Consider the following 18,057-nt stretch of genomic DNA (forward strand, 5'->3'; position numbering starts at 1 on the left):
CTGGCAGGCGTTTGGGACCCCCTGCTCGGCCAGAGCTCGCCGGGAGCGGTGGGAAAACCCAGGTCTGGGTGAGTAATCCCGCAGTTATCTCCCTCTGCCATCGATCCAGGCTTGTCCTCACCCAGGCCAGAGCCCGGCAAGCGCCTTTACTTTGGGTCTTCTGGGAAATAATTGCATTCTTTTAATATCTGCAAAGGAAGATTTACCGCAGGGAGACCACACGGGGAGAAGGTGCTGCTGAGGGAGCTGGGGTGGCCCTGAGGAGCCTCAGCTGCTCTTTCCCCACCTGGCTCAGGGCTTGGAGAATGTTCTGTTGCTGTGCGTCCAGGAGGGCAAGGGGGGCTCTGTGGGGAGTCAGGACAGGCTGCACTCGCCCAGGCCTCTCCTCTCCTTGATTTTGCCCTAAATGCCAGTTTTTCCCTGGGTTTTGATGCATTTTTTCCCCTGGGTTTAGGTGCAGTTTTCCCTGGGATTTGGTGCAGTTTTCCCCCTGGGGTTTGGTGCAGTTTCCCCCTGGGTTTGGGTGCAGTTTTTCCCTGAGTTTGGGTGTAGTTTTTCACTGGGTTTGGGTGGTTTTTCCTTGGGATTTGATGCAGTTGTTCCCTGGGATTTGGTTCAGTTTTTCCTTGGGTTTGGGTGCAGATTTCCCCTGGGATTTGGTGCAGTTTTCCCCTGGGATTTGGTGCAGTTTTTCACTGGGTTTAGGTGCAGTTTTCCCCTGAGATTTGGTACAGTTTTTCACTGGGATTTGGCGCAGTTTTCCCCTGATTTGGGTGCAGTTTTCCCTAGGTATTGGTGCAGCTTTTTCCTGGGATTTGATGCAGTTTTCCCCCGGGATTTGGTGCAGTTTTTCCCTGAGATTTGATTCAGTTTTTCTGTGGGATTTGGGTGCACTGGGACTCCTCACAGCAAACCCTGTCTGCTGTTCATGTCCCTCTGCCCCCAGTGGGACATCCAGGTGCTTTGCTCCACATGATGGAATTATGGAACAGTTTGAGCTGGAAGGGACCTTAAACATCAATCAAAACATCACCCAGTGCCATGGTAGGGACACCTCTCACTGTCCCAGGCTGCTCCAAGCCCTCTCCAACCTGCCCTTGAGCACTTCCAGGGACCCAGGGACACCTGTGCCAGGGCCTGCCCACCCTCACAGGAGGAATTTCATCCCAATATCCCATCTAACCCTGCCCTCAGCACTGTGAACCCATTCCCCCTTGTCCTGGCACTCCGGGCTCTCCCCCAAAATCCCTCTGACCCTCCTAGCGCTCTCTCCCTGCCCTTCTTCCCAACCTTTGGGTGAAAATCCCTTCCTGCACCATCGCCTGGAAAATCCCCAGCCTGGAAACATCCCCGTGCCCCCCTTTGTGCCCTCGATTCTCTCTGCCCCCTTCTCCACATTCCCTTTATCCCCTGAATTCCCCCCTGCCCCCCTCTCCACACCCCCTGTGCCCCCTTTGCCCCCCGGATTCCCTCTTCCCCCCATTTCCACACCCCCTCCCTTACCCCAGTTTTTTCGGGGTGCCCCCCGTCTCTCTCCCACCCCTTCCCCGTGGGTTCCCAGCGCTGCCCGTGGGTTCCCAGCGCTGCCCCCCCGTTCCTGTCCCAGCCCCGCTCGGGGCGGCCCCGGCAGCCGCCAATGGGCGCGGGGGGGCGCGGCCGCCGGAGCCGCCGCCGCTTTTATCGGTCGGGCCGGGCCGGGAGGCGGCGGAGCCGGGATCGCGATGGAGCGGGCGGCAGGGCCCGGAGCCGGCCCCGGTTCCTCGCTGGCCGAGGGGCTGATCAAATCGCCGCGGCCGCTGATGAAGAAGCAGGCGGTGAAGCGGCACCACCACAAACACAACCTCAAGCACCGCTACGAGTTCCTGGAAACGCTGGGCAAAGGAACCTACGGCAAGGTGAAGAAAGCTCGGGAGCGCTCCGGGAAGCTGGTAAGGATCATCCTGTAGGGACATCGTCACCGTGAGGGGTCCCCGAGCATCCTCTGTCCCCGGTGTGTCCCCCCGGTTCTGTGCGTCCCTCTCTGTCCCCGTTGCATCCCCGCCGTGTTTTTCGGCGCTCCCCGAGCTGCCCCCGCTTCCCGCAGCCCGGCCCGGCTGCCTGCCCCTCCGGTTCTCCCCGCTCCAACCCCTTCCCGGCACATCCTCACGGACCCCCGAGCATCCCCCTGCTCCCGAGCATTTCGTCCCCGGTGCATTCCCGGTGCATTCTCGGTGCATTCTCGGTGAATTCCCCGGTGCCTCCCTGGCCCGGTGCATCCCCGGTGCATTCTCGGTGCATCCCCGGTGCATTCCCGGCCCGGTGCCTCCCCGGTGCCGCCGCTCCCGGCTCTCCGCAGCCCCGGCCGGGCCCCGCTGCCCCCGCAGCCTGCGGGAAGCTGCGGCTCTGCCCCGGCCGTGCTTCAGGGGGGCTCCGCGGGGCCGGGGGCACCCCCGAGGGGTCTCGCCCCCCTCGGCCCGGGGGGCTGCGGCTCCTCTCGCCCACTTGACCGCGGCGGCGCTTCCTGCGGGAAGGAGCGGGCGGGGACGCGGCCGCCAAAGCAAACAGCGCTCTCGAGGCTGAAGGGTTTTCCCCTTCCTCTCACCCTGGGTTTGCCTTTCTCACGGTGTGGGGCACCCAGGGCGCAGCCGGGCTTGCCAAAATCCTGACTCAGCCCAGGCCGCTGCGGGAAAGTGGCTCGGGCTCAGCCCAGCTCAGCTTTCCTCGGGGAAAAGGGGATTGAACCCCAAAAACTGAACCAGGGTTGAACCCCCAGCACTGAACGCCCCAGGGTTGAACCTCCGGGATCGAACCCCCCAGGGTTGAACCTCCGGGACTGAACCCTGGGATTGAATCCCCTAGGGTTGAACCCCCAGGACTGAACCCCCAGGACTGAAGCCTAAAAATTGAACCCACCCGGGGCCAGGGGCTGGGATCAGCGCCATCCCACGGGGACACGGCGGGGGAAAAGCCGCGAATCCTCCACTTTCCTTGATGAAATGATGTTCTTGATGAAATCAGACCCGAAGGCAGCTCTGCCCATCCGAGCCGCTGCTTTGCTGCATAATCAGGGCCTGGAAATGCAACTTCCACCCCCAGAGCCGCAGGGATCCCTCCCCTCGGCATGGGCGAACAATCTTTCCTTTCCTTTCCTTTCCTTTCCTTTCCTTTCCTTTCCTTTCCTTTCCTTTCCTTTCCTTTCCTTTCCTTTCCTTTCCTTTCCTTTCCTTTCCTTTCCTTTCCTTTCCTTTCCTTTCCTTTCCTTTCCTTTCCTTTCCTTTCCTTTCCTTTCCTTTCCTTTCCTTTCCTTTCCTTTCCTTTCCTTTCCTTTCCTTTCCTTTCCTTTCCTTCTTTCCTTTCCTTTCCTTTTCCCACACCTGCAGCTTGGAAATCTCCATTCCCTGCCCAAAAATTCCCTGCGAGCCCCTCGGGATCGCTCTGCTTTCATGCAAATCCAACCCACGGGCCGCGGATCCCTCGATCAAGACGGCAGAAAACCAAATGTTCTGCTCGGCAGCCCCTCCCCGGCCTGCAGGAGACTCCAAGCCACAAAATCTCTCCTCTCCCCACAAATTCCTTCAGCATTTCCGAGCCGCCTCCATCTGCAGCTTTATCCCCGAGCTCCGTCGTTGTTCTGCTCCTTCCCCGAGTGGTTTTCGCTTCCCAAAATGCGCGGGATCCCCTCGTGGCACCGGCTGGGGCTGAAAAGCTGGAGCTGCTCCATCCGCGGGGATTTTTTTGCCTCTGGCCAATCGGGAATTGCCTCTGACAGAGGCGCTGGGTGTTGATGCGGCTCCTTTCACCGCCCCGCATTTCTCCATTTCTCGCCTCTCTCTGAATTTCCAAATCCCTGCACTCGGAGCAGGCGGATTTGGTCGGAAGGTGACAGGAAATTCCAGGCTCCTGCAGCTGGAGGATGTTTTGGGACTTCCATGAATTATTTGTCTGGGGGGAAAAAAAAAATCCCTTTTTTTTTTTCCTGTTAGGAATCCTTTATCTGAAGTGATGCTCCTGCTGAGTGCCTTTCCCAATCCTTACAAAAATCCCTGCGATATCAGGTGGGGAGGGAATTGCCGGTTGGTTTTGTTCCCCTTTTTTCCCCCCTTCCCCTTTTCCCCTCCTCCTTCTTTTTCTTTTTTCCCTTCACTTTCCCCCTTTCTTTTACTTTCCCCCTTTTTTTTTTACTTCCCCCCCTTTGTTTTTACTTTTCCTTTTTTTTTTACTTTCCCTTTTTTTTCTACGTTCCCCATTTTTCTTTTACTTTCACCCTTTTTCTTTTACCTTCCCCTTTTCTTACCTTCCCCTTTTTTTACTTTCCCTTTTATAATTTCCCTTTTTTTATTCTCATTTTTTTTACTTTCCTTTTTTTTACTTTCCTTTTTTAAGTTTCCCTTTTTTAAAACTTTCCCCCTTTTTCACTTTCCCCTTTTTCTGCTTCTTCTCCTTCCCCTTTTTCTTCCTCTCCTTCCCCTTTTTCTTCCTCTCCTTCCCCTTTTTCTTCCTCTCCTTCCCTTTTCTTCCTCTCCTTCCCTTTTTCTTCCTCTCCTTCCCTTTTCTTCCTCTCCTTCCCCTTTTTCTTCCTCTCCTTCCCTTTTCTTCCTCTCCTTCCCTTTTCTTCCTCTCCTTCCCCTTTTTCTTCTTCCTCTCCTTCCCCTTTTTCTTCTTCTTCTCCTTCCCCTTTTTCTTCTTCTTCTCCTTCCCCTTTTTTCTTCTTCTTCTCCTTCCCCTTTTTCTTCTTCTTCTCCTTCCCTTTTTTCTTCTTCTTCTCCTTCCCTTTTTCTTCTTCTTCTCCTTCCCTTTTTCTTCTTCTTCTCCTTCCCCTTTTTTTTCTTCTTCTTCTCCTTCCCCTTTTTCTTCTTCTTCTCCTTCCCTTTTTCTTCTTCTTCTCCTTCCCCTTTTTCTTCTTCTTCTCCTTCCCCTTTTTCTTCTTCTTCTCCTTCCCCTTTTTCTTCTTCTTCTCCTTCCCCTTTTTCTTCTTCTTCTCCTTCCCCTTTTTCTTCTTCTTCTCCTTCCCCTTTTTCTTCTTCTTCTCCTTCCCTTTTATTTTTTCCCTTCCCTTTTTTCCCCCACCTGTTTGCAGAGCAGCCTCGGGGCTCTTTTTTCCCTCCCAGCCCGGAGTTTTTCCCAGCCCGGTTCCCCATCCCTGGCCCTCGGCCAAGCCAAACACGCCCGGGGAGCTCCCGTGGGACCTTCCCGGTGTCACCAACGCCACTCGGGGCCCGGGAAAGCAGCACCTGGAATATTCCAGAGCCTCCTTTGATCTGCGGCAAGGGGCCAACCCTGCTCCGTTCCAGGCTGCATTTAAATCCCGATTTAAATCCCAATTTAAATCCCAATTTCCCCAAAAGCTGCCCTCGCAGTCTGGAACAACTTCTGAAGCGCTGCCTGGGGTTGGAGCTTCATGCATCTTTCAGCAGCTGCTGAAAATTCCTGTTCTGCCCCCCAAAAAAACCAAAAAATTTGGAATTCAAAGCCTTTTTGTGACTTGGGAGCTCCAGGGGGATTTCTGGGCTGTTTCCCCTGTGGCTCTGCATGTCCCCAGCTCCAGGGTGGCCTTTTTTCCTCCCTCTGCTCCCAAATCCCTTTGGGCAGGGAAAATTTGGGAACAAATCCCTGCTTGGCACCCCTGGGGGAGGATGGGGCAGCTCCACCTGCCTGGAGGTCACGATGTTGGGATGGTGCTGGATCCAGCCAGGAGCATCTCCCGGAGCTGCTTCATCTTTTCTATGGATTGTGGCTCCTGCCCTGAGGCCTGGCTCAGAATTTTGGGGCTGTGAGAGGCTGAGGCAGCAAGGAAATGCTGCAAAATGCTCTAAAATGGCCCAAAATTTTGGCAGCTGGGCTGGGTGTCAGGCATTGCAGGAGGCAGCAAGGAAATGCCCCAAAATGCTCCAAAATGCTCTGAAATGCCCCAAAACGCCCCAAAATTTTGGCTGTGTGTCAGGCTTTGCAGGAGGCAGCAAGGAAATACTCTAAAATGATCCAAAATGCCCTAAAATGGTCCAAAATACTCCAAAATGCCCCAAAATTTTGGCTGCTGGGGAGGGTGTCAGGCACTGCAGGAGGCAGCAAGGAAATGCTCCAAAATGCCCCAAAATTTTGGCTGGGTGTCAGGCTTTGCAGGAGGCAGCATGGAAATACTCCAAAATGCCCCAAAACGCTCCAAAATGCTCCAAAATGCTCTAAAATGCCCCAAAACGCCCCAAAATTTTGTCTGGGTGTGAGGCTTTGCAGGAGGCAGCAAGGAAATACTCCAAAATTATCCAAAATGCTCCCAAATGCCCCAAAACGCCCCAAAAATTTGGCTGGGTGTCAGGCATTGCAGGAAGCAGCAAGGAAATACTCCAAAACGCCCCAAAATGCCCCAAAAATGCCCCAAAATTTTGGCTGTGGGCTGGGTGCCAGGCGTTGCAGGAGGCAGCAGGAATTTGGGAGGTTGAGTGGCTGCAGGAAGGATCTGCAAGGCTCGGGGAACCGGGGCAGCAGGGAAAATATTGTTAAAATTTAACCTGCAAAACAAAGGTCAAGGGGAAAGAAAACCTGGCGGGGCTTCCCAGAAACGTCCAGCGCTTTCAGAATTGCTTTGGCGAGAAACTGGGGCCGGGGTTGTTGAACTTCTCCTGGGCAGAGTCCGCTGGATCTGCGTGCTGGATCCTCCAGGAGCAGTTCCTGCCCTGGCTGGGGCTGGCTGAGGGTTTGGGGCCAGAAAAGTGGGGTTTGGGGCAAGAAAAATGGGGTTTGGGGCCACAGAAATGGGGTTTGGGGCAAGAAAAATGGGATTTGGGGCCACAGAAATGGGGTTTGGGGCAAGAAAAATGGGATTTGGGGCAAGAAAAATGGGATTTGGGGCAAGAAAAATGGGATTTGGGGCCACAGAAATGGGATTTGATTTGGGGCCAGGAAAATGGGGTTTGGGGCCAGGAAAATGGGGTTTGGGGCTACAAGAATGGGATTTGGGGGTACAGAAATGGGATTTGATTTGGGGCCAGGAAAATGGGATTTGGGGCCAGAAAAATGGGGCTTGGGGCAAGAAAAATGGGGCTTAGAGCCAGAAAAAATGGGATTTAGGGCCACAGAAATGGGGTTTGGGGCCAGAAAAAATGTGGTTTCTGGGCATCAAAAATGGGATTTGGGGCTACAAGAATGGGATTTGATTTGGGGCCAGGAAAACGGGGTCAGAAAAATGGGTTTTGGGGCTACAGAAATGGGACTTGGGGCCAGAAAAATGGGATTTAGGTCCAAAAAAGGACTTCAGGCGCCCACCTGAGCCCCTTTTCAGAGAAGCCTCGCCGAGACCTCGCTGTTCAGCACCTGCTGCGGGTGCCGCAGGCCTGGCTTAGCAAAACCCAGCTGCCTGCTGGGCCGGGCTTTGAGCAGCGAGGTTTGCACGGCTCCTCAATGGCAGGAACAGGGCTGAGCATCCCTCCCGCCCCTCGGGGGGCTCCGGGCCCCTCTCCCGTTGCTGGGAGACCGGAGCGAGGGTCCCTTGACGGGATTAAAACCGTTCCGCATTCTTGTCTGGGAGGGGAAAAGGAGAGAAAGAAAAAAGAAGAAAAAAAAGGGAAAAAAAATGAAAAGGTTCTGCTGGATTCAGTTGTAAATTCAGCCCTGGGAGCGCTTTGTGTGCCCGCAGCCCCTTTGAAAGGGGATTAGAGGGCGGCTTTTCTTACCCCGCTTTCTCCTCCCTTTTCAATCTCCTCCTCGTGGAGGAAAAGTTGAAAACGCAAAGGAAAAACTGGAAAACTCCGGGTCTCCCACCCCCTTCCGAGCGGCATCTGCTTTATCACCCAAACTTTCTCTTGCTCCTAGAAATAAAGCAGTTTAGAGGCTAAAAAAGCCACGAGGTGCGGGGTTTTATTGCTTTTCCTGACGTCAGGAATTGGCTGCTGCTGTGGTTGTGGCGGTGGTTGTGGCGGTTGTGGTTGTGGCGGTGGTTGTGGCGGTGGTTGTGTGGTGGTTGTGGTGGTGGTTGTGGCGGTGGTTGTGGTTGTGGTGGTTGTGGTGGTTGTGGTGGTTGTGGTGGTTGTGGTGGTGGTTGTGGTGGTGGTTGTGGTGGTGGTTGTGGCGGTGGTTGTGGCGGTGGTTGTGGCGGTGGTTGTGGCGGTGGTTGTGGTGTTGTGGTGGCGGTTGTGGCGGTTGTGGTGGCGGCGGTTGTGGTGGCGGTTGTGGTGGCGGTTGTGGTGGTGGCGGTTGTGGTGGTGGTTGTGGTTGTGGTGGTGGTTGTGGTTGTAGTGGTGGTGGTGGTTGTTGCCGTGGTTGTTGCGGTGGTTGTTGTTGTGGTGGCGGTGGTTGTGGCGGTGGTTGTTGTTGTGGTGGCGGTGGTTGCGGCGGTGGTTGCGGCGGTGGTTGTGGCGGCGGTTGTGGTTGTTGTCGTTGTTGTTATCTCCCGAGTTCTGCGTGCTGAGCACATTCCTGAGGCAGGACACGATCCCTGCCAAGCTCAAAAATCGGGAGTGGGGCTGTGTGAGCTGCAGGAGGAGGCTCAGGGAGCCCCAAAAATCAGGGTTGTGTTACGTGATGGAGGGATCTTGGGGAGCCCCAAAAATCAAGACCAGGGCTACCTGGGAGAAGGTTCAGGAGCCCCCAAAAATCAGGGTTGTGTTACCTGATGGAGGAGGCTCAGGCAGCCCCAAAAATCGGGGCTGTGCTGCCTGATAGAGGTCAGGGAACCCCAAAAAATCAGGAGCAGGTCTGGCTGATGGAGAAGTCCTGGGGAGCCCCAAAAATCATGTCTGAGTCACCTGGGAGGAGACTCAGGGAGCCCCAAAAATCAGGACTGTGCTACCTGATGGAGGAGGGTCAGGGAACCTCAAAAATCAGGAGCAGGTCTGGCTGATGGAGGAGTCCTGGGGAGCCCCAAAAATCAGGAGCAGGGCTACCTGGGAGAAGGTTCAGGAGCCTCCAAAAATCAGGGCTGTGCTGCCTGATGGAGGGTCAGGGAACCCCAAAAATCAGGGTTGTGTTGCCTGATGGAGGAATCTTGGGGAGCCCCAAAAATCAGGAGCAGGTTTGGCTGATGGAGGAGTCCTGGGGAGCCCCAAAAATCAGGAGCAGGGCTACCCGTGAGGAGGCTTGGGCTCCCAAAAATCTGGGCTGTGCTACCTGATAGAGGAGGCTCAGAGAGCCCCAAAAATCAGGGCTGGGCTACATGGGAGGAGCCCCAAAAACGAGGAGCTGTCACAGGTGTCCCTCAGGGACAGGCTTCCCCCCTGCGTTCAGCAGCAGGATTTGGGAAGAACAAACCCCGAATGGATAAAATTCGCTTTTCTGGGCGCTGTTGTTCCCATGGAGCTGCCCTGCTCCGTGGGGATGCCCTTTCCCAGAACAGGGGAGGGAGGAATTCCTTCCCTGGGGAGCTCACAGCCCCCTCTGCTCTCCTCCCCCGCAGGTGGCCATCAAATCCATCCGGAAGGACAAAATCAAGGATGAGCAGGACCTTGTCCACATCCGGAGGGAGATTGAGATCATGTCCTCGCTCAACCACCCCCACATCATCGCTGTGCACGAAGGTGAGGCCTCCTCTCCCTTCCCTTTTCCATGATCCGAGCATGTGGAATGGGCTGGGTACCCCGGGGGGTCTTGGGGTGGGTTTGGCTCGGTTTGGGTGGGTTTGGCTCGGCTTGGGTGGTGTGTTTGGCTCGGTTTGGGCGGGTTTGGCTCGGTTTGGGCGGGTTTGGCTCGGTTTGGGTGCGTTTGGCTCGGCTTGGCCTGTGTGCATTTAGCTCGGTTTGGGTGCATTTAGCTCGGCTTGGGTGGGTTGGGTGCATTTGGCTCGGCTTGGGTGGGTTTGGCTCGGCTTGGGCGGGTTTGGCTCGGTTTGGGTGCATTTAGCTCGGTTTGGGTGCATTTAGCTCGGTTTGTTTGGGTTTCGGCTTGGGCGGGTTTGGCTCGGTTTGGGCGGGTTTGGCTCGGTTTGGATGGGTTTAGCTCGGTTTGGGCGGGTTTAGCCCAGCCCTCTCCTCCCTTCCAGGACCTGGCTGCCGTTCCTGGCCACTCCCAGGCAATGCAGCTGCTCCCGGGCTGTGTTTTCTGTGTTTTCCCCAGCGAGGGGAAATACCTGCTCCAGAAATCGCCCTTGCTGTGCCATCCCCTCCTTCCCAGACAGGGAATCCAGCTGCAAATGCGGATTTTGGACACTCAGCCCCTGCTCCCTACTCACCCTCCCTCCACAGCCCCAGGGTGGATTCCAAAATCTACATTTAGCCCCTGCTCTCTGCTCACAAATGTGGATTTTGTTGGATTCCTAAATCTACATTTAACCCCTGATCTCTGCTCACAAATGTGTTTTGTGACCTAAATCTACACCCCTGATCTCTGCTCACAAATGTGATTTTGTGGATTCCTAAATCTACATCCTATCTCTGCTCACAAATGTGGATTTTGTTGGATTCCTAAATCTACATTTAACCCTGATCTCTGCTCACAAATGTGGATTTTGTTGGATTCCTAAATCTACATTTAACCCCTGATCTCTGCTCACAAATGTGGATTTTGTTGGATTCCTAAATCTACATTTAACCCCTGATCTCTGCTCACAAATGTGGATTTTGTTGGATTCCTAAATCTACATTTAACCCCTGGTCCCTGCTCACAAATGTGGATTTTGATCAATTCCTAAATCCACATTTAACCCCTGATCTCTGCTCACAAATGTGGATTTTTGGGGCTGTGCAGGGAGGCTGATCCCGGAGATTTCAGCATCTCCGTGGCTCTGCTCTGAGCCCGAGGCAGGGTTTAATTTCATCTCAGTCCTCCTCATTCCCTCCCCGGGGCACTGGAAAACCAAACCACAGCTGCTGGGAGAGCTCCTGGTGCTGCCGTGCTCGGCTTTACGGCCAGGGCTGGGCTTGGGGTAACCCGAGGGAAATTGAACCAGAACCAGACTCGGCCTAAATCCACCCCTGGGTCGGGCTTAGCAGACCCAGTCCTTGGGCTGAGCCTTTCCTGGGGCTGGCTCTGCTGCTGCTCCGGGTGTTTGTGAGGGACCCAGGGCCCTTTTGTGCTGCAAACAAAGGCGAGCAGGGCTGGCAGCTCCCCCGCGCTGTTTGCAGGGCTGACTCACAGGAATTCAAAACCACCGAGGCTGCCTCGCCGCAAACAGGAAAAAAAAAACCAAAAAATCGCTCCTGTTCCAGCAGAGCCTTTTTTGGCAGCGATGGGAGCGGGCAGGAAGGTCACGGCTGGGCCGGTGCTGTCACCTTCCCCTTGGCGGGGGTTCCAGCAAAGGCAGCACGACTGAGTCACCTCTGGTGGCACAGAGCTGGTGGTGGCAGAGCCACTGTGGTGGCACAGAACCTCTGTGGTGGCAGAGCCACTGCGGTGGCCCAGCCTCAGTGGTGGCAGAGCCTTGGTGGTGGCACAGCTGGTGGTGGCACAGAACCTCTGTGGTGGCACAGAACCTCTGTGGTGGCACAGCCTTTGTGGTGGCACAGCCTTTGTGGTGGCACAGCCTTGGTAATGGCAGAGCCTCAGTGGTGACACAGCTGGTGGTGGCACAGTCTTGGTGGTGGCCCAGCCTCAGTGGTGGCAGAGCCTTGGTGGTGGCACAGCCAGTGATGGCAGAGCCTTTCTTCTGCCAGAGCCAGTGGTGGCAGAGCCTCTGTGGTGGCCCAACCTCTGTGGTGGCACAGCCATGGTGGTGACAGAGCCTCAGTTGTGGCCCAGCCTCTGTGGGGACACAGCCTCGGTGGTGGCACAACCTTGATGGTGGTAGAGCTACTGGGCCAGCAGCCCTGGTGGCCCTGGGGGCTGTGGGTGGGTGACAGCTCTGGTGACACTGGGAGCTGTGGGTGACAGCTCTTCTGGCCCCCCCTGACCTGCAGGTCCCCGTTTAACCCAAGACTGAGGGCAGGGATTGGCGTTAGGGTCAATCAAAGCTCCACCTGCTCATTAACAGGAATCTCCTAACGAGAATTCCCGAGGTTTGAGGATCCCTTTTAACCCTTTCCTGCGCCCCACAGTGTTTGAGAACAGCGCCAAGATCGTCATCGTGATGGAATACGCCAGCAAGGGCGACCTGTACGAGTACATCAGCGAGAGGCAGCGGCTCTCGGAGCAGGAGGCGCGGCACTTCTTCCGCCAGGTCGTGTCTGCTGTCTACTACTGCCACAAGGTGGGTGGCACCAGGGCCACAGGGTGGCTGGCACCAATGACAAAAGGTGGGGGGCACTGCTGCCACAGGGTAGTGGCACTAATGGCACAGGGTGGGTGGCACCAATGGCACAAGGTGGATGTCACCGGTGCCACAAGGTGGGTGGGTGGCAATGCCCTGCCCAGGGCTTCCCGGGGGTTTCCCGGGGGAAGTGTGGCTGGATGGGGTCCCGAGTGCTCTTCACAATGGTTTCCTGATGGTTTCCTGGCTGGATGAGCTCCTGAATTCTCCTCCCAATGATTTCCCAGTGGGATGGGCTCCTGAGCCCTCCTCCCAATGGATTCCTGGTGGGAGAGTGGCTGCATGAGCTCCTGGATTCTCCTCCCAATGGTTTCCCAGTGGGATGGGCTCCTGGGTGCTCCTCCCGATGGATTTTGGGCTGGATGGGCTCCTGAGCCCTCCTCCCAATGGATTCCCCGTGGTTTCCTGGCTGGATCGGCTCCCCAGCGCTCCTCCCGATGGAATCCTGGTGGGAGAGTGGCTGGATGGGCTCCTGAGTGTTCCTCCTCATGTTTTCATGGTGGGACAAGCTCCCGAGCCCTCCTCCCAGTGGTTTCCCGATGGTTTCCCTGTGGGCTGGGCTCCTGAGCCCTGCTCCCGATGCTTTCCTGGCTGGAAGCGCTCCCGAGTGCTCCTCCCTGCAGCCCCGCGGGAGCTGAGAGCAGCTCGTGCCTCTCCACCTTCCCCACACAAGGGCTGCTCCTGCCTCGAGTCCCAGGGGTGTGGCGGTGCCCGGGCAGCTTTGGGGAGCTCCTGGCCCGGCTGCCGCGCTGTGAGGGTGACTAACCCGGCCTGGCATCGTCACCTCCCCTCCCACCCCAGCCTGGCATTGTCGCCTCCCCTCCCTCCCGAGCAGACAGAGACGCCCAGAGCTGCCCTCGGGGCTGGAAGCCAAGCCCTGGGTCACCTGTCCCGTTGGGGTCACCTGTCCCGTTGGGGTCACCTGTCCTGTTCCTGACAGGAGTGTGAAGCTGCAGGACCCTCCCCAGGGATGGATGGAGCCCTGGCAGGGCCCTCCTCGGGGTATGGGTGATGCCCTGGCAGGACCCTCCTGAGGCTGTGGAAGATGCCCTGGCAGGACTCTCCCTGTGTGTGGGTGATGCCCTGGCAGGACCTTCCTCAGGGTGAGAGTGATGCCCTGGCAGGACCCTCCCTTCCCTGTGGGTGGAGCCCTGGCAGGACCCTCCTGAGGCTGTGGGTGATGCCCTGGCAGGACCCCCCACCCCGAGGGTCTCCCTGTAGGACGTTCCAAGGCTGTGCCCCAGCCCTCGGTGGGAACAAGGGGTGACAGAGCAACTCCTGACCCCAAACCAGATCGGGGACTCACTCCTCTGGGCATAACAAGCCCTGGCCCAGCAGGAGCTGTGCCCGGGTGGGGCTGGCACCGCGTGCTGCCACAGCTGGGGACAATGGAGGAGCTGCAGGCACCTCCCTGCTCCTGCTGCCCAGCTGGTGCCACCCAGGCTGGTGCCACCCATGCCAGGGCCACACCCGGGCTGTTTGTGGCTCCTGTTTGCCCTGCCCTGCCCGGCAGTGACCTCCGGGTGCGCAGGGCTTTCCCTGCCTCCAACCCTGCCCGAATTAACCCCTTCTCTTCCCGCAGAACGGCATCGTGCACCGGGACCTGAAGCTGGAGAACATCCTGCTGGATGCCAACGGGAACATCAAGGTGAGGGGCCTGGGGGAGCTGCCCAGCCTGGAGGTGCCCACAGGGGCTCAGTCCCCTCGGGGCACTGAGCTCTGGCACCCCTGGAACGCTGGGGAGAGCTGGCAGAGCCTGGCAGAGCCATAACTGATACTGGCTTTAGCAGATCTTATCTGCTGATAAGAGGGCAAAGTCTGAGCACCCAGATCAGCGCTGGCTGGATGAGAAGGGCGAATTCTCAAATTCTGAGTGCCCAGATCAGCTCTGGCTGTGTGAGAAGGGCAAATTCTCAAATTCTGAATGCCCAGATCAGCTCTGGCTGGATGAGAAGGGCAAATTCTCAAATTCTGAGTGCCCAGATCAGCTCTGGCTGTGTGAGAAGGGCAAATTCTCAAATTCTGAATGCCCAGATCAGCTCTGGCTGGATGAGAAGGGCAAATTCTCAAATTCTGAATGCCCAGATCAGCTCTGGCTGGATGAGAAGGGCAAATTCTCAAATTCTGAGTGCCCAGATCAGCTCTGGCTGTGTGAGAAGGGCAAATTCTCAAATTCTGAATGCCCAGATCAGCTCTGGCTGGATGAGAAGGGCAAATTCTCAAATTCTGAATGCCCAGATCAGCTCTGGCTGGATGAGAAGGGCAAATTCTCAAATTCTGAATGCCCAGATCAGCTCTGGCTGGATGAGAAGGGCAAATTCTCAAATTCTGAATGCCCAGATCAGCTCTGGCTGGATGAGAAGGGTGAATTCTGAATGCCCAGATCAGTGCTGGCTGGATGAGAAGGGCAAAAAGGGCAAATTCTGAGTGTCCAAATCAGCACTGGATGAGAAGGGCAAATTCTGAGTGCCCAGATCAGCTCTGGCTGTGTGAGAAGGGCAAATTCTCAAATTCTGAGTGCCCAGATCGGTGCCGGCTCTTTTCCTGCTTTCTGTGTGTGCCAGGCCAGAAATCCCAGCTCCTCCAGTGGTGATTTCTGCCAGGGAGGAAGGGCACAGCCTGGTCTGGGCATCCCTGCGGTCACTGATAACGGGGTTTATCTCCAGCAGGGGTAATTTAGTAATTGGGAGCTCGAGGGCAGGCAGGGAAGCTCCTGCTGGCTGGGAGGTGACAGCTCTAATGAGGATAATGAGCACCTGGGCGAGGTGGGGACCGCTGCAGCCTGGGGTGGCTGGGAATGAGCTGCAGGAGAGCCTGGAAGCGTTTCCAGCCTCACCTTCCTGCTTTGCTCCCCTGGAGGAGAGCCTGGAAGCGTTTCCAGCCTCACCTTCCCGCTCTGCTCCCCCAGCCAGCTCCCGAAGTGATGTTTTTGGGAGGCAGAGAGCAGCAGGAGCGAGCTCAGGGGTGGAGAACCAGGCTGAGGGGATTCAGAGCCAAGGGCAGCCCTGGGTTGGAGCAAGGTCATCCCTGGAGAGATCCAGGGGAACTTTCAGTCTTGGGGAACTTGGGAAAGGGGAACTTGGGAAAGGGGAACTTGGGAATGGGAATTTGGGAAAGGGGGCTTTGGGAAAGAGAGCTTAGGGAAAGGAGACTTTGGGAAAAGGGAACTTGGGGAAGGGGAATTTAGGAAAGGGGGCTTTGGGAAAGGGGCCTTTGGAAAAAGGGAGCTTTGGGAAAGGGGAACTTGGGAAAGGGGACTTTAGGAAAGGGGACTTTAGGGAAGGGGGCTTTGGGGAAGGGGACTTTAGGAAAAAGGAACTTGGGAAAGGGGTCTTTGGAAAGGGAGCTTTGGGAAAGGGGGCTTTAGGAAAAGGAGACTTTGGGAAAAAGGAACTTGGGAAAGGGGCCTTCGGGAAAGGGGAACTTTGGAAAGGGAACTTTAGGGAATGGGTCTTTAGGAAAGGGGAACTTGGGAAAGGGAACTTTGGGCAAGGAGCCTTTGGGCAAGGGGTCTTTGCTGCTGGCTGACAGCTGTGTTTGCCCCCCCAGATCGCAGATTTCGGGCTGTCCAACGTGTTCCAGCAGGACAAGCTCCTGCAGACCTACTGCGGCAGCCCCCTGTACGCGTCCCCCGAGATCATCAACGGGCGCCCCTACAAGGGCCCCGAGGTGGGTTCTGCCTCCCTGCAGGTGTGGGAATGGCTCTGGGGGTTTCCCACTGGATTTTGGGGTAACAGGACCCCTGAGCCCGGGCACTGCGGGGTTGCTGGCTGTGCTGGGGTGCTGCCCCACACTCTGTCCCTTCCTGGGGCTGCTGAGAGTCCTGATGAGACCCTGGTGGGGTGGGGACCAGGACAGCCCGGTCCTGCTGTCCCCTCCAGGCTCCTGTGTCCCTTTCTCAGGTGGACAGCTGGTCCCTGGGTGTCCTCCTCTACATCCTGGTCCATGGCACCATGCCCTTTGATGGCCACGACTACAAAACTCTGGTCAAGCAGATCACCAGTGGGGACTACCGGGAGCCCACGAAGCTCTCAGGTAGGGACACGCCTATCACCGTGTGTGCCTCCCTTCCCTGTGTCCCCTTCTGTGCCTGACCTGTCCCTTCCCTGTGTCCCCTGCCGTGCTGACTGCCCCGTGCCGCTCTCTCCGTCCTGCCTGTCTGCGTGTCCCTTCTTACCCCCATGCCCCTCTGACGACCTGTCCCTGCCCGTGTCCCCTCCTGTCCCTGCCCGTGTCCCCTGCCGTGCCTGACCTGTCCCCTGCCGTGCCTGACCTGTCCCTTCCCTCCCCAGACGCCTGCGGGCTGATCCGCTGGATGCTGATGGTGAACCCCGAGCGCCGCGCCACCATCGAGGACATCGCCACTCACTGGTGGGTCAACTGGGGCTACAGAACGCCCCTGGGCGAGCAGGAGGAGCTGCTGCGGGACAGCGAATCGCCGCTGGCCACGGTGGCCGAGTGGCTGCGCCGCTCCTCCCGGCCGCTGCTGGAGAACGGCTCCAAGGTGCGCTGCTTCCTCAAGCAGCACCTGCCCGGCGCGGCCCTGGAGCGCCAGCGCTCCCTCAAGAAATCCAAGAAGGAGAACGACATCTCGCACGCCCTTCAGGAGGTGCCCCCGGGCGCCGAGAACCCCTCCAAGTCCGTCCTCAAGCGGCCCAAGGGCATCCTGAAGAAGAGGAACTCTGTGGAGCAGAAGGTGCCCGGCCCCGCTCCCGGGGAGGGTGGGGAGGGTCCCCCCGCGGGGCTGTCCCGGCTCCTGCAGCCCCCCGGAACAGCGGCAGCAGCGCCCAGGAAGGGAATCCTGAAGAAGCCCTCGGCCAGGGAGTCGGGCTATTACTCGTCCCTGGAGTGCAGCGAGTCCGGGGATGTTCTGGACGCGGGGAGCTTGGACCTGGACGGGCCCGTGTTCGCCGAGCCCTGCCCGGCCCCGCAGGGGCTGCCGGCCCGCAGGAAAGGAATCCTCAAACACAACGGCAAATTCTCCTCTCCGGGAGGCGGCGCCGAGCCCCCCGGGACCCCCCCCGGCAGCGGCTTTGGGGGTTTCGGGGAGGTGTCGCTGCCGCAGGGCCCCCGCGCCCGGCCCGCCAGCGCCGTCAGCGAGGACAGCATCCTGTCCACAGAGTCCTTCGAGCAGCTGGAGCTGCCCGCCCGCCGCGCCCCCGGGGCCGCCATGCGGGGCTGCGCCTCCGCCGAGAGCCTCCTGCGGCTGGACGAGGAGGAGGAGCGGGAGGAAGGGCGGCGGCTGCGCCGCTGGACTGTCACCCACTGCCGCAGCCCCTTGGCGGGGAGCAGCGCGTCGCTGGCGGGATGTGACGGTGGCACCGAGCTCTACCCGCGAGCTGTGGCCGTCGGGGTGAAGCTGAGCTGAGCCCACGTCCGTCCCCGCAGGGCTGCCCTGAGGGGGAGCATTTTGGGGAGGGGGCTGAGCTCCCTCCCTCCTTCCATCCTTCCCTCCTTTCATTCATTCTTTCTTTATCCTTTCCCTTTCCCTTTCCCTTTTCCTTTTCTTTTTTCTTTTTTTCCCCTTTTTCCTTTTTCCCTTTTTCCCTTTTTCCCTTTTTCTCTTTTTCCCCTTTTTCCCTTTTTCTCTTTTTCCCTTTTTCCCTTTTTCCCTTTTTCTCTTTTTCCCCTTTTTCCCTTTTTCTCTTTTTTCCCCTTTTTCCCTTTTTCTCTTTTTCCCCTTTTTCCTCCCTTCCCTCCCTCCCCAGGGCTGCCGGTGCTGCTGATCCACATCCCAGGATTGATTTGGCAGCCTCGGGGGCAGGGAATGCCCCAGGACCAGGACATTTAATGGACCAAAGCCCCCAAAGTGGCCCCCGAGAAGGGGCTGGGGGTTCCCGGGGGTCCTCGCTGCCGTCCTTCCCTCTCAAACAGGCTCATCTCATCACAGGGGGTGAAAGCAAGGGGTT

The 18,057-nt window shown here is 57.4% G+C and overlaps 1 protein-coding gene across 1 annotated transcript; it reads left to right on the forward strand.

Moving 5' to 3' along the window:
* Nucleotides 1-1,707: 1,707 nt before the first annotated feature.
* Nucleotides 1,708-17,649, forward strand: NUAK2 (NUAK family kinase 2). The gene is made up of 7 exons (XM_030965703.1): nt 1,708-1,928; nt 9,365-9,485; nt 11,937-12,088; nt 13,731-13,796; nt 15,698-15,817; nt 16,051-16,183; nt 16,441-17,649. The coding sequence occupies exons 1-7, from the start codon at nt 1,722-1,724 to the stop codon at nt 17,514-17,516; spliced, it is 1,875 nt and encodes a 624-aa protein (XP_030821563.1). The 5' UTR covers nt 1,708-1,721; the 3' UTR covers nt 17,517-17,649.
* Nucleotides 17,650-18,057: the final 408 nt, after the last annotated feature.

The sequence above is a fragment of the Camarhynchus parvulus genome, chromosome 26 (genome assembly GCF_901933205.1).
Source record: "Camarhynchus parvulus chromosome 26, STF_HiC, whole genome shotgun sequence".
Classification (NCBI taxonomy): Eukaryota; Metazoa; Chordata; class Aves; order Passeriformes; family Thraupidae; genus Camarhynchus; species Camarhynchus parvulus.